The following is a 16,255-nucleotide window of genomic DNA, read 5'->3' as shown; positions in this document are numbered from 1 at the left end:
GGATGCGAGGCCATGCGTCCGCTCGGCTCTGCCCGGGCTGCTCCAAGCCGCATCGTGGGTGCCGCCACCTCCATCGCGCTGTCAGTCCCGGGCGCGCTCTCGCCTCACCGCAGCCGTCGGTTGCGGAATGCAGCGGAGCGCGCTCATTGGCTGACGCGCCCGTTCCCCCCCCCCCTCGGCGCCTAGCGTGCTGATAGGCGCGGCGTCCCGTCAGTCTGGGCCTCGCTGTGGCCATGATGAAGGTGCGGTTTGGGCGCGCGGCGAGGTGGTGGTTGTGGGGTTGTTTTTTTACCTTGCGTTGCACACGTGGTACCATGCTGGGCTTTGCTCCGCCGCCGCGCTAGTGCTGCTGCACATCACGATCTACGTGTCGCCGCTGTTCGTGGCCTACTGGAGCCACGGTGAGCGCCAACCCACCGCGCGCGGCTCGCAGCGGCCCGGCCGGGGTGGTGCTGAGGCTTCGCGGTTCCTCTGTCCGCAGGTTTCTGGCTGAAGCAGAGCTCGTACCTGGAGCAGCCCACGGTGCGGTTCCAGTACGAGCTGCTCCTTATGGCCACCACCGATCCCAGCCCGGGCAGCTTCTTGGCGTGGAACACATTCTCAGCGTTCAACAGGCTGCAGGGGGAGCGGCTGCGGGTCCTGGTGCTGTCGGTAGGCCCGCTCGGGGCGGGAGAGGGCGACCAGGGGCAGCAGCAGGGCCGGGGATGAGTGCTGGTGGTGCTGTGAGCAGGAGGCCTGTCCTGCTCTGCTGCCATGCGTAACTTTATGCCTCACATGATTCGTAGAACTCGCTAAGAACTCGCCAATGAAGTTTAAGTTGACAAGCAGGTATTCTTTATTGCAGCGCTGAGAGACACAGGGGATATCTCCTTCTAATGTATGTCCCGTTTAAGCATAAAACAGACCGTGATTATATTGTTGCTTAACATACATGTTCATTACGTTTCTGATAAACGTCATATATATGCATTAGTTTTCCGAGAATCGTTTTACATAATTCCACGCCCATTTTCACATGTACATAACAACGTGGTAGTGGTCTTTGGTGGTCGTTTTACTTCTTCCAACAATCTTCATCACTCGGCCGTTCCCTGAACTCTTGTTCTGGTAGTCTTTGAAGCACGCGCAGTAGATAAATACTTACACCACCTTAATTAGTTCGGTAACACTACTGACATAAGTGAGTGATTTCTCCTCGTCCTTCTACTTATCAATTAACTTAGCTACAGCACCTCCTGAACATCTGCTAGGTTCAGACACTCTTTATCTACAGTCCTGTTTTGCTTACAATAAATTTTGTACGCAGGTCATAAGGTTCTAAAATTATGTCAGCTACAACGATATATCTTATACACTGATCCTTATTATGTTCTTTTGGTTGGGCTTTTTAGGTTTGGAAAGTTTTGTTGTTATGTACAAAGCCACCAAGCTTAATGTTACTTAGAACTGAATTTTCTTATTTACAAAGGATTATATTTCATTTTGTATTTCCTTGTCTCACACACCAAAATTTGTTCAGCACAAGTGGTTTTTAACCAGTCCAGTTTTACTCCCTCTCAGTGTTGTAGAATCATTTTGGTTGGAAAAGACCCTTAAGATCATCAAGTCCAACCTAACACTACCAAGTCCACCACTAGGCCTTGTCCCTAAGCACTACTGGTAGTTTGCATGAACACATCAGTTTACTCAAATTAGTTACTCCCCCCCCCCCCCCCCATATCCTCCATATGGCTTATCATGGTCTGAAGTTTGCAGGGGTTACTCGGTAGCCCCTGGTTTTGAAAGCAGGTATGTGCTTTCTAAACTGCATGGCCTCTGCCCTGCAGTTGTTCCTTCTGGGATTCAACAGTGGCAGTTGTTTTTCTGCAGTACCTCTGTTATGGGTCCTGTTATGCTTGCAAATAGCTGAAGTGCTGGGCATTTGTGGCACAGAAATGTAGCAAGCCTTGGCTTATAACCAGAAATTGGCATGCAGAGGCCATTAAGAGGCAGGCTGCAATGGCAAGAGGCAAAAGCCTGACCATCAGTCACACACTTGCACAGGATGTGGCATAAGATCCAGTACTAAGGTGTGCTTTGTAGCATGCAGGGGAGGTGGTTGGAATGGTATAGGGCAGAAGAGACCTTGAAGAGTCTGATATGCTTTCCCTCCCTGGGGGGGCATATGAAACATTGTATAACAGACAAAATTGCAGGCTTCTTGCTTGCTTCTAGTCCTGTATCTATAAAGTCAAGCAGCTTTTTATTGCTTTCCTGACTGTGGTTTATCTGCTTCCGTAGTATGTGCATACTGCAGTTGTGGAGATCCCTTGGGGTTTTACCTTTGGTTTTCTTTCTAACAGAAGTTCCTGTCTTCAAAAAACCAACTAAAAATCTTATTGGTTCTTCTAGACTAAGAGAAGACAACAAAAACCAAGATGGCAAAATGGATCAGTTGTATTTTAGATTGGAACTTCCACTACAACCTACAGAGCATGTAGTTGGTGTTCAGCTAATTTTACTCTTTTCCTACCAGCTTTATGTGAGCATTTTTAGTTTTATTTGTTGTAACATTTAGACCCAATGTAATATTCCAGTAGTGGTTATGCAAAGCATGAAAGAACCTTTCCATATTTGAAATTACTATCTGAAAGATTTATTTTACTAACAAATATTTAATTTTCTCCTCCTCTGCTGGGTTATTCCTAGTCTAGCTCTGTTGAATCTTTTGATATGTTTTGTGGGTCTTGGTTTTGGTTTGGTTTCATTTTGGATTTTGGTGTGTGGTGTAGAAAACATTTCTTAAACCTACGAGGCCCAGAGTAAAGGCCTGACAGTCCTAAATTTGTGCTGGAGTATCAGGTCAGTGATTAGTATCACAGACAGTTCCAATATTCACAGCACCTTTGTTTTACAGTAAATAAGAAAATTTTCCTTCAGATTGAGTGGTTGATAAGGGCAAAGGAACTTCCTTGTTTGGTCTTTACTGCTTGAGTATTTTAAAGTGTGTCTCCAATGAACGTGTTTAGTCATCTTGCTGCTTTTCACGTTATGTCAAGTCAAATCTTTCTGTCATTAGCCACAGATTGTTGGACTTCACTGAATTTCTGTGGAACTGTTTGGTTTATAAAGTTAGCTAACTCGCAACTAAGGTAGTTAACTTTCAAAAAAAAAGTAATTAATATTTCTTATTTGGTATTCCCTTGTTTAGACTAATGTGACAGTCTGAAACTGGGAGTCAGGAAAAAAATAAAATCCATGCAGAAAATCTGTAAAAACAAAGAAGTAGAAAAGTGTGTTGTGTTCCCCCCCCCCAATTCTCTTTTCTCGTGTTCACCATTTCAGAGAATGTCAGCGCTTGTGATGCAGAGCATGGCTTTTCTTCAGTATTTTTCTCCTGTGCCAGGGTCTCAGCTCCATATAAATGGAGACCTGAAACTGAACCAGAGGCAATTACTTAACCATTGTGGACTGGATACCAGATACAACGTGAGGAAACTTTTTTTCCTTCTCCATCAATTCCCCCTCTCTTTATCCTCCTAGTGCCATAGGTTACACCCTAATTATTCATACTCCTGCACAGAGTGGACTGCAGAACTTTGGAACTGGTGTTTTCTTGTTAGGCTGAAAGGTGGATAAGGTTATTCTGCCAAGATGTTCAGTCTGATGGTTATGTGCATTCCTTCAAGGGAATGGTGACTTTGCATAAGAAACTCGGTAGAGTTACTTCCTTGAAGAGTGGACGAATAATGCAAGTATCTCCTTGTTGTAACAGGTGTCTGTGGTCAATGGCACAAGTCTCTTTGCAAGTGACTATGATCTAACAAACATCATTGCAGCATATTGGGATAGATATGGTAAGCCTGAATGTACAGCTATGAATTACAAGGCAGTAGTAGTTATCATACTGGCAGCTGTTCTGTGAGGATTTGAGCTCTGTATTAAGACTGAAAAGCCCCTTAACCTGGATGTTTCCTTTCCCCATTTTAGTTACAACAGTCTTTTCAGATCCCAACCCTGTGTGGATGGCTGGAAGAGCAACAGATACACCATTTACCATTAACACCACTATTCATTACCCAGTGGAAGTTATCTTATATCCTTTGAAAACTGCATAAACTGTGACATAACTGGGTTGCATTATTTAGGCTTTCACATATAGGCCAAACGAAAACTGTTTTCTTCTAGACTTGTTGCTGAACCTTTTCTTTGTTAGCTAAGCAAATGCTATAGTTCTGGAGCTAACCGAATACCTATTTGCCCATTCCTCTGGATGGTTCTGCTTGCATAACCATTTCTTGTCTTTCTCTGCTAGGAACCCGTATTGCTTTTCAGCCTTTCTATACTGGCCTTTAAGGCAGTTTCTTAGCCATTCACAGTGAATATCCTTAGAAAGTCTTGCTTTGTTCCTGCAGCACCTGCTGTCCCAATGTGTCATGGATGCCACTAGCATGATACTGTATTCTCTGACTTAAATCATTAGAAATCTGTATGCAAGGTAAGCTCACCAAATAATAACCCCTGCAGTGAATGTGGCAAATCTGTTGCATGTGCAGACATACCTGATTTCTTTCCCAATAAAATAATTCTTCGTTCATTACGTTTTTTACTCATTTTCTCCAAGAACAAGCCTGTATTTAAAAGAATTTGTATGGAACACACTTCTTAGGAGGTTTGTTTACCTGCCTATTACTGATAACTACTTTCTGGTGAGTCAGGGACAAACTAGGTACTTTGCACAGAATTGGTTTAAATGTCTTCTAGGACAGACATTCTCTGCAACTGTTGTTGCATACTATGGTAAAAGGCTTTTAGGGGTTTCCGTGGCTTAAAAGCTTTGCATTTGCCACGTGAACAAGTTTTGTGCCTTTCCACCTTTGAGTCCCTTTGTTTAGCTATTGCAGTGGTAATAGCAGAAGCTTCTTCATTAACACTCCTTGACTTTCTTTAAATATCAGCCAGGATTTGGAGAAGTGATTAAATTTGCCTGGATCCAGTATGTCAGCATTCTCCTTATCTTTCTTTGGGTGTTTGGTAGGATTAAAATGTTTATGTTCCAGAACAGCTGACTACAACTCCAGTAACACCAGTTTTGCCGGTGTCTCCAGTACTGTCCTACAAACAGCACCAGTCCTGAGGAGATGTCTGAGAACACTTGAAAGAAATGCAGTTCAAAAAATAGATAGCCGCCTTTATTCTCTATACACTTTTTACTTAGGAAGATCAAACTTCATAAGTATGTTCCAAGTATGTTCTGTTTGTGCTTCTTTGTTCAAATACGTGTTCATTCATCTATTTCTCTGGGAACACTGCTTTGGGACTGAAAATTTTTATATTTTTGACAGTGTCATGGTTTAAGCCCAGCTGGTAACTCACTCACTTTACCCCCACTTCTTCCCTCCTGCTCCGGAGTGATGGGGAGGAGAATCTAAAGAATGTAAATCCCATGGGTTGAGATAAGAACAGTCCAGTAACCAAGGTATAATACAAAACTACTCCTACTACCACCAATAATAATAATAATGATAAGGGAAATAACAAGGGGAGAGAATATAAAACTAAAGGGGAAAAGGAAAAGAAAACAATAAACACAAGTGATGCACAATACAATTGCTCACCACCCGCCGACCGATACCCAGCCTGACCCGAGCAGTGATCTGCCCTTCCGGGTGACTCCCCCCAGTTTATATACAGGGCATGATGTGCCATGGTATGGAATATCCCTTTGGCTAGTTTGAGTCAGGTGTCCTGTCTCTGTTTCCTCCCAGCTTCTTGTGCCCCTCCTCACTGGCAGAGCATGAGAGACTGAAAAATCCTTGATCGGTGTAAGCATTACTTAGCAACAACTCAAAACATTGGCGTGTTACCAGCAATGTTCTCAGACTAAAGTCGAAAACACAGCACTGCACCCTCTACTAAGAAGGAGAAAAATAACTGTTACAGCTGAACCCAGGACAGTATCCATCCCTTATTCAATACCATTCACATCATTCTCAGATCCCACATTTTTCAATATACCATCGCTTTTTGTCTCATATATATATATATACACACACACACACGAAGAGACAGATGTCATTGCTTAGTCCATGGACCATCCCAATAAAGTTTGCTGAGTTCATTCACTCCATGATGTCAGGCTCCATCTGTCATAACAGTTATTCAGGGCAGAAGAGACAGTGTGTAGTGTTGGAATGTTGCCTGCTGACGACACTGCTGAACTCGTCTGGTCACTGCTGGGCTCATCGGTTTAGTCAAAATTCATTATTTCGTGGGGTGATGATCGGAGGGAAGTCAGGGTCAGTCGATGGTGACCTGAGGACAGTTCTGGGAGACTCCTGCTGCTGCTGCCAGCTTTTCCCATGATTTTATTCTCTGCTGATGATCATGACAGCACATATCTTTTCAAAGCCCAGAGTGGCGGGGATGGGTATCTAGTTGATGGGCTATAGAAGTGTTATATAGCACGCAACAGCATGTAATTAAGTTAATTGGCTCTTTTCTCCCAGTATCCCAGAAAAAAATGAGCAGTGTAATAGGAGGGTCTTTTTTTTTTACCTATAAAGTTAATTTTTGTTAATTTGCTAGATCTTCAGGTTGAATTCTGTACTGAAAGGAAGTTCACTGAGCAACTGTGCTCCTTTCAGTGCTGACCTGCAAAGATCCGATTACTCAATTCCAACATTACTTGTCTTATGTGACAAATGAATAAAAATGAAAGCAAGAGCTAAATGATCATCCACTGCACAATTTATTTATTTCCTCCTCCATTCGTTTCTACCATTATGGGTCTGTGTTCTGCTGACAGACAGGGTACACCACAAAGTGACCACACACTAGCTGTATAATATGCAGAGTTTATTAAACAAGCATGCTAAAGCCAATAAGCATGCTAAAGCAAGCACACTAATGTGAATTAGGTAAATATCTCTCTATATATAGTGAATAAGTACAATAAGGCAAATCAGAGATATAGGTATATAAGTACTGAAGAAAGTTAGCAATGCATTAAGTTATTACTGTATAGAGAGAACAGAGATTAAGAAGAAATACATCACCAATTACCACTGAATCATCATCCAGGACCAAACTTACAGCTGGGAAGCCCCGTTGCAGCCGATGCCAGGAGTCTCAGGTAATTGGGAAAATTCCTACGCGGTGCGTCCACCCATAGGTGAGGCTTCTTTCATGGCCACGAGAGGGTCCTGCTTTTATACCCTTATCAAAACAACCGGCTTTATGCCAGATCTCTAATTGTTTACTCGTGGGACCGTGCAGTTTCTCGTGATCTCACTGTTGTCCACTCTGAGAGCGTTGGCCAGGTGCCCCAGTGCGGCCAAGTATGAAGGTCATAGAACAGCTGCACACCTCTGTTTTCCTGCCTCGGATTTCCAACAGTCACGATGAACATAAACATATATACTCTACCAAATACACTGTGACAAAAAACATACTTTGTTATGCCTCTCAGTCATGAGAGGGAATCAACTCCCAGCTAGGTTCCCATCCATTACAGTCTGAAAAGTGCTCTGTTTAGAAAACAAGCTTTCTGGGATCAATACTACCACTCACTGTGTTTAGCCTGCCTGGTAAAACTGGGTAATTTTCTGTAATGTATCTAGTCTCTTGGCAAGCAGTGGCAGATTCTAGTGGCCCCACAGCTCAGCATTCTATCAGAGCCAGTTTAAGTGATGAAGAAAATCATTGCTCTGTTGGCCAGTTTGTATAATTAATTTCCTTTGCACAGTATGTAAGAATAGTTATTCTGGGACAGAGCCAGGGTTCATCTAGTCCAGGATCTTGTTTCCATTAGTAGCCATTAGTGGACAAGCCCAGTGACAGAGCTTGACTCAGGACTGTCAACTAAACCATATGTGCAGATACTTTTCAGATCACATTTTGAACATGTATATTGGCTTGTGAAGAGATGATTCTGCCTAAAGGTTTTGTTAGAATGAGATTTTTGGTTATTTTGCTGTTTGCCAGAGCTCTCCCTGCAGAAATAGTATCACCAAAAAAAAAAAAAAAGTAATACTACTGTCACAGAAAAGGAATAGCATTGTAGGCTGAAGGGGCAGTCATGCTGGGATGTCTGGCTTCCCTGATGCTCCTCCCTTCCCCGCCGTGTTTTCAGTCAGCAGGCCTGCTTGAGTCAGGCAGGTGCAGCACAAGGAAGCGCTGCTGTGAAGCAAAGAAGGAAGAAGGGAGGCGGGAACAGGCCCCTTTTTAGCTCCCCTGAGGGGAGCTTGGGGCAGGCAGGTCGTGCCGCTGAGCTGTCGGTGGAGGAGGAGGGCACTGGCAAAAAAAGAGGCGAGGCAATGCAAAGCGAGTCACAGACTAGTGTTTCACCTAGTAACTAATGAAGTTTTGGCATGTCGCCTTTCTGTGCGGAAAGAGCTTGCCTCACAGCACCCTCTGGCGAGTCCTGCGATAGAGGATCAGAAGCAGCCTGTATTGTAAGGTGCTTTCCCTCACGATTAGAATCACGGAATCGTTTAGATTGGAAAAGACCTTTAAGATCATCAAGTCCAACTGTTAACCTAGCACTGCCAAGTCCAACACTAAGGCGATGATATCATGTAATCTATTCAGTGTTTTTTTATATATATATATATACAGCAACTTCATGAGAAGGCAATTCTTCAGGGTGTTCAAGAGCTGCTTTCTGCTTCTGCCAACATTTGTCAAAAATCCCGAAAGAGCTTGGTGGGTTATAAAGCTGCGCATTAAAGGGGTGCGAGTTTAACTCAGGCTGAAAGCACCTTATCTGCAGAACACAACTGCAGATGGTAAAAGGGTATTTACTTGCAAACAGAATTATAGCGCCCAATGTGAGAAATGCAGAAATAAAAGACACTGTTTACAGAGAAAATCCAGTGAACTGGATGTGCATTTGGCCTCATGCACTGGCAAATTCCCAAGAGAATACTCTTACAAATGCTGCATTTTGTTGTGTAGTTACTAATTTTTGTGTGGTGTCTGCATGCATGCATGTTCCTTAGAAACATCCCAACTTTCCCAAAAGGGTAGAAGATGAATCTTAAATACTGAAAATGGGAATCTACTTAGTGCTTTACTTTGATATTGCACTTTTCCCTGCAGTTTATATCATACTAAAGAGTAGAGAAATATTTGGCTACAGTCATTTTGCATATTATTTGTAGTGCTTATGGTGGGCAGACTAGTTCAGACAAATTATGGACTAATACTCATGCTAGCTGTTTTTTTGTTGGCACAGCACTGTCTGCAACAGTACTTGGGTGGGAATCAGAGTGAGGAGAGGTCAGAGAGGCAGTCAATGCAGATTTGAATTTAAAAAACTGGCTTTTGGTTTGACATCTACACGTTTTTATTCCTCACTCCCTCATCCCTTGCTAATAAGGTATAAAGAGCAGTTAGTGTTTGTATTTCTGCAGTGATCTTGATTAGAGTGGAGCAGCAGTTCTGTGTAGTTAGAGCAGAAACACATTAATTCTTTAAAAAATATAATTGGGTCTCTAAAAGCTATTTAATGGGTTAGACTGTGAGGAGCTGCAGGATGCAGTCAGTGCAGAAAATGACTGACTTACACAGGCAGAGATTTGAGGTAGTTCTGGCTGTCTGTCTTTCAGGTATAGAATCTGTTTCAGGAAAACTCCTTGAACTAGCAAAAGCAACTGCTCTTCCACGTTCGTTTGGATTCTTTCCTTGCCTCTGTTTGGTTAAGTCTCAGTGTAGGCTGCTGGATTGCTGATAGTTCTCACTCATAGATGCTTCTGGTGATATAATATGCAAAATTTCAGTATTTGAACAAGGCAGATTTTATCTATGAAGAATGGCCATGCTGAATTAAACTGGATGTTTATCTACCTGCTCTTGGGCCCAACAGTAGCAAGTAGTGGAATGCTAGGGAAAATGTTAAATAATACAGGAAACATGTTTTCTCCTAGTATATCCCTGTCATGGGTTCAGCTATAGCAGTTATTTTTCTCCTTCTTAGTAGCTGGTGCAATGCTGTGTTTTTGACTTTCAGCCTGGGAACAATGTTGATAACACCGACGTTTTGAGTTGTTGCTAAGTAATGTTTACTCCGACCAAGGACTTTCTCAGTCTCATGATCTGCCAGGGAGGAGGGGAAGCTGTGAGGAAGCAGAGACAGGACACCTGACCCAAACTAGCCAAAGGGGTATTCCACACCACAGCACGTCACGCCCAGTATATAATCTGGGGGGGGTTACCCGCGAGGCCAGATCACTGCTCGGGTCAGTCTGGGTATCGGTCGGCGGGTGGTGAGCAATTGTATCCTCTCCCCTTTTTATTTCCCTTATCGTTATTATTATTGGTGGTAGCAGTAGTGGTTTTGTATTATACCTTAGTTGCCGGACTGCTCTTATCTCAACCCGTGGGAGTTACATTCTTCCGATTCTCCTCCCCATCCCTCCGGGAGTGGGGGGAGGAGGAAGGGGGGGAGCGAGCGAGCAACTGCGTGGTTCCGAGTTATCGGCTGGGCTTAAACCACTACAATCTCCCAGACGCAGGCAGACACCTCGGGCCATCTACAGTTGAGGGAGTTGCTAAGGCACCAGCTGGAGCCTTGTCTTTGCCTTAACAGCCCTGGGCAGGCTCTCTTCCATAAATTAATTTCAGTCAATATAATAATTTATTGAACTCTTGTATACTCCTGGTGCCACAGTACTTTGAGGTTTCACATTTTTATAATGCAGTCTACAAAAAGGTTTTGTCATGAGTGATCATTTAATTGTATCGTGGTTTAAGCCCAGCCGGTAAGTCACTTCCCCTACTTCTTCTTCCCCCTGCTTCCAGAGGGATGGGGAGGAGAATTGAAAGAATGTAACTCCCACGGGTTGAGATAAGAACAGTCCAGTAACTAAGGTACCATATGAAACCACTACTACTACCACCACCAATAATAATAATGACAAGGGAAATAAAAAGGGGAGAGGATACAGTTGCTCACCACCCGCCGACCGATACCCAGCCCGACCCGAGCAGCGATTTGGGCCTTCCGGGTACCTCCCCCCGGTTTACATACTGGGCATGACATGCTGTGATATGGAATACCCCTTTGGCTAGTTTGGGTCAGGTGTCCTGTCTCTGTTTCCTCCCAACTACCCCTCCTCACTTGCAGAGCATGAGACTGAGAAAGTCCTTGGTCGGAGTAAACATTACTTAGCAACAACTAAAAACATCGGTGTTTTCAGTGTTGTTCCCAGGCTGAAAGTCAAAACCACAGCACTGCACCAGCTACTAAGAAGGAGAAAAAATGACTGCTGAACCCAGTACAGTATCCACCCCTTATTCCATACCATTCGCATCATGCTCAGATCCCACATTTTTCAATATACCATCGCTTTTGTCTCATATATATACACCCACACCCACACACAAAGAGAGAGCTATCATTCCTTAGTCCATGGACCAATCCGTATTAAGTTGCTGAATTCATTCAGTCCATGATATCAGGCTCCATCTCTTGTAAAAAAGTCTTTCAGGGCAGGAGGGACGGTGTGTAGTACTGAATTGTTGCCTGCGGATGACACCAGGCCATCTGAACCACAAGGTCCAGTAAACCCGACTGTCCCTCTCCTCTACCTGGCTGAAGGCAGCGCCCCTCTAATAGTGATCACAAAATTGTCCACTTTTGTAGAAAGGGATTAGTATTCCCTATCACAGGAGCTAGAGTAAAATCAGCTCTTCCACTCCATCTGGGAAACTGCTCACCAGAGACTGGAGCAGCAACTTTCATGGGAGGATCATCCTTGACTATTGTTCTCCTCCTCAGTTAACGCACCCGTTGCTCCAGAAATGAGGTAGATTTTCCATCCCACTTTCTCATGTCTTCTCCGTGATCCTGCAGGTAAAACCATAGGGTGGCCCATGGCGTGTACCTCCTATATTTTTTTTCTCGAGCAGTAGGGCGCCTTCTGTTAATAGTTGAGACATGGGTTGGTACACGTGGGGAGCTGGATAGATCGGATAGATCGTCTCTCAATTGTTTGAACTCATGGGACAGTTTTTTCCACAGCTGAAATGATGGAAGGGGTGAGATTGTCTTCGAACTCTCGGAGTTGACGAATCATTTCATCCACTGTTGGTGGTGCTGCCTCACTCCAGGTCATTGATGCCAATGAGTGGGCATGTGATGATGGTGCACTCCTGTGGGATAATTACTGAATATGATTTAGAAATTAAACTTATATTTAAAAATGTAGCATTGCTCACACATAAAGGAAAAACGGACTTTCAAGGTAAGATGCAGCTGCACGTGGTATGCCAGGAATTCACTCCACAGCGGTTCCCGTGACAACATTCCTTGACGGAGGATGGAGCAGAGTGGAGATTCTGCGGCCAAACTCTGTCATAACACCAGCAGAGATGGGAACTAGGTGGTACTTAAAACTGATAAGCTGCATACTTGCTGCCCTGAGCCAACGGTCTGTCATCTTTTGACAAAATGCTGTCCTTTGTGTGAACTTTGCTTCATTATAATGCATTTTAATATGAAAACACACGTCCACCTCCAATGCTACCCGCCTCCAAAGTGAGACCACCCCTCTTTGAGCATGCTCTTTGAATTTTTTGTGGCATATAACTTTAAAAGCGAAGCGAGGAAAATTTACACCAATAACAATAAAGGTATGTATGACTAGAGTCACTCACGCTCCACCTTGAAAGTGAAAAAGAGTATAAAAATGACCCAAAAAGTGGGGGGCTTTAGGGAAGACATCATCGTGGACGAGCCAAGGAAGACCCCATCAGCTGACTGCTCTCGACTCCTGGGACCGGTCGACGGGCTGGACCTTTCTTCCCCCCCATAGGGACTCCTTTGAGTAAGACTTGCACTGTATCCAGTGCTTCCCCAGGAAAATTAGGAATCTCTATACAGAGTTACTTTTTACTTTTATACTTTAAAGCCAGGCTGTATTATTCATAACTTTGTCGCGTGGTTGTATACTTTATTATTTGCACGTGCTTTTGCAGACAGTGTATTTATCACCGGCAATCCACAAGAACCTGTATCTGTTGCTTTAATAAACTGCACTGTTTAAGTAGCTAATCGTAAATCTCTCATTGAACGCGACCAGCTCCCTCAGTGTGGCCGTGCTAGTTCGTGAGCACGATTAGACTGAAGGTGCAGTGCACTATTAGTGCATCCGGAATCGTGATTATTCAATACATTGAATGCGACCGGACTGATAGTGGCAAATTGGGCATCACTCAGAATCTAAGCCTAGCCGCACCCAGCCCCTCTAATATCTGAGGATCAGCTGGAAAGCAAGGGGGTTTATTTTCTGCCAAATTATTTTACCCTTTCACGCAACAGAAAATTGGCGTAGTCGGCAGGATTGCCATGAATAAACTGCTGCAAAAATATGGTTGCGCCCCTTCCCCGGCTGGGAAGGAGTGGGCCCAAAAATTTCAGAAAGATGAAGAGAAAGTGGTAGAACGTATTGAACAATGTCAGGCTTTACAAAAGATCAGAGTGGGAAAAGCTAAAAATGTTATTTGTGCAGTGTTAGGTGCCTGTTTATCTTGTGCACGAGAAGAAGCTAAAAATGCCCCTGCTCCTAATCTGATTTCTGCTGTAGAATATACAACTCTGAAATCAGAAAATGAGGTGCTGAAGTCATCATTAGCTTTTCATAAGGAGACAGGAGAAAAACTAGAAGCTCGAAATGATGAACTTGCGAGCGAAAATGAAAAATTAGAAACTCGAAATAATCAACTCGCAAGTGAAAATGAAAAATTAAAAACTCAAAATGATCAGCTTGCGAGCAAAAATGAAAAACTAGAAGCTCGAAATGATGAACTTCTTATATCACAAGCTGATCGATTCGGGGTTGAAAATAAGATCTTAGGATCCCGAGTTGATCCATTAATGAATCAAAATTATCAACTTAAATTACTACTGGAAAAGGTGAATGGGCTGTTGGATAAAATGCAGCCTTCTGCTCCGGTCCAGCAGATTCGTAGGTTAATGCGTTGCCCAGCTCAGACAGAAGATTTTTGGTCTGACAGTGATGATGATGAGGTGGAAGGGACCCTTGCTTTTCAATCGATTCCCTTACAACCTCTGATTAAAACTGAAACTGCTGTTGATAGTGATGAGGAGGTCCACACTATTGTGCGTACCACTCCATGGTCACCAACAGAATTACTGAAATTAAAGGAAAAATACTCAAGATGGGCAGGAGAGTCTGAGACGGAGTATCTATGGCGAGTCTCCCTTCAGGGAGGAGATATGGTCATGTTAAATGAGGAAGAAGCAGGAGGTTTTTGGGGGCCCGGAGTATTTTTAACTACCTTGCCAGGGGATCATCATTATTCCCTAACTGCTCGAGTTGCATACTGGGCAGGTGGTATGGACCCACAGGAGAGAGGGGAACCACTATCGATCCAAACCACAAGCTACGCTGATCTAGCTGAGGCTGTACAGAAAGCAGCTTGCATACAAGCAATGTATAATAGAGATGAGTTGCGGAAATCCCCGATGTCAGCACCTATTGATCCGGATCGATTAAATCCTCTCATTCGGGGTTTTCCTAATTGCCTTAAAACATTCGTAGTCAATATTCAGGACCGCATACAAGGTCAAGGTCGTAGGCGAGGCCAACAGGCTTATGCACTAACCTGGAACGAATTTGTACAAGAAGTAGACAAATACGGACGCCAAATGGGCTGGGTCGGTTCATTCAGAGAAAAAACCCCCGATCACACCCGAAGGGTTCGCCAAATCTACACTCAAAATTCTAAATCTGACCAAACTTATACTCAAAATTTTAAATCTGATCGTTTTTCTACCCAAAACTCTAAATCTGATGGGAGGTTTAAACCTAACAAGGAACGGAATGAATTGTGGCGTAAGGCCCTAAGTCTGGGTATGCCTCGACAATTCCTACACGGTTTCTCTACAGAGGATCTCCGTATATTGGTCCGATCTCTATCTAGAAAGAATAACCCGGTAGGGGGAAAGTGTTTAACTGGAGAATCCCCGACCCATGAGGAAGGCGTGCCCTCTGCACCAGAATGCAACCTGATCAACCTGTCAGAATCCCAGCAAAAAAACTTCCATCCCCGGGGAGGGCAGTGAGCCACCCTGCCCAGCGGGTGTTAGCAGTACAATGGCTCTCTAATAAAAACTCTGAACCTATTATTGCCATTCCGGTCAGACCCCGAAAAATATTAGTAAACTTTCTTATTGATACTGGAGCCCAAATGTCAGTGATCACTAATGAGACGGCACAAACCCTGGGTATAAAACCTACCCGACGCCGAGTTAAATTCACAGGAATTGATGGCGTGATAAAGGAATGCCCCACTGCAAAAATAACCCTCTGGTTGCCAGAGGAACAGAGACTGACCCAGGCAGAAGTATTAGTGGGTGCCGCATATACCAACCTTCCAGGATTTGACATATTGTGTGGACGAACGTGGAAACTCCCAGATGGAACTATGGGGAGTTTTGCAGGACATGAAAAGGAATCAGGCACAATGAGGTTAAGTCTGCTAGAAACATCCATACCCTTACCTGCATCTAAAGTTACCCATGTCAGGCAATACCCATTGCCTGCAGCAGCACTTACAGGGGTTGACGGGGTGGTGACAGAGTTGGAGAAAAGAGGCATCATTAAAAGAACTCACTCACCCTATAATTCACCAGTGTGGCCAGTAAAGAAACCCACCGGGCAGTGGCGTTTCACAGTAGATTACTGACAGTTAAATGCCAATACTGCACCCCTAACTGCGGCAGTTCCAAATATTGCTGAAATTGTGACAACGATACAGGGAGCTGCCCATTCTTGGATGGCTGCCTTAGATGTTAAAGATATGTTTTTCATTATTCCCCTCCTTGAGCAGGACAAAGCGCAATTTGCATTCATGTGGAAAGGGATCCAATATACTTTTAACCGACTTCCACAAGGATATAAACATTCCCCCACCATTGCTCACAATGCTTTGGCTAAAGTCTTTTGGCTACAGTAGATCATCTCTAGAATGGCTGATTACCTCAGGGACTGGATGCCTTTCTCTATCGTGGTCCAGTTGGCTGAGCAACTCATAACATCGTCGTTGTAGGGAAACCTTCCCTTCACAGCTGCCAAGAGCCGCCTCCAAAGGCTGAGGGCTTGCTTCTCTCTTGCAATTGCTTTGTCAATTCCTCCTTCCCTAGCAAGTGATCCCAGCTGCTTGGCTTCCCTACCTTCTAGTTCATGACTGTCAGCCCCATTGTCCCAGCATCGGAGCAACCAGGTGACAGTGTGCTCCCCTGGAAGAC

The 16,255-nt window shown here is 44.0% G+C and overlaps 1 protein-coding gene across 1 annotated transcript; it reads left to right on the top strand.

Annotated features, from left to right (window-relative positions):
* Positions 1-12: 12 nt before the first annotated feature.
* On the top strand, positions 13-5,153 carry LOC115619004 (transmembrane protein 231-like). Its single transcript, XM_030511021.1, is given in 9 exon segments — positions 13-119; positions 187-401; positions 482-647; positions 2,392-2,521; positions 3,325-3,468; positions 3,755-3,836; positions 3,970-4,075; positions 4,931-5,040; positions 5,043-5,153. Coding segments are annotated over 9 exon segments (1,134 nt in total). The 3' UTR covers positions 5,117-5,153.
* Positions 5,154-16,255: the final 11,102 nt, after the last annotated feature.

This window comes from Strigops habroptila, chromosome W (genome assembly GCF_004027225.2).
Source record: "Strigops habroptila isolate Jane chromosome W, bStrHab1.2.pri, whole genome shotgun sequence".
Classification (NCBI taxonomy): domain Eukaryota; kingdom Metazoa; phylum Chordata; class Aves; order Psittaciformes; family Psittacidae; genus Strigops; species Strigops habroptila.
The sequence above is the reverse complement of the archived record's forward strand: the minus strand, read 5'-3'. Positions and strand labels throughout refer to the sequence as shown.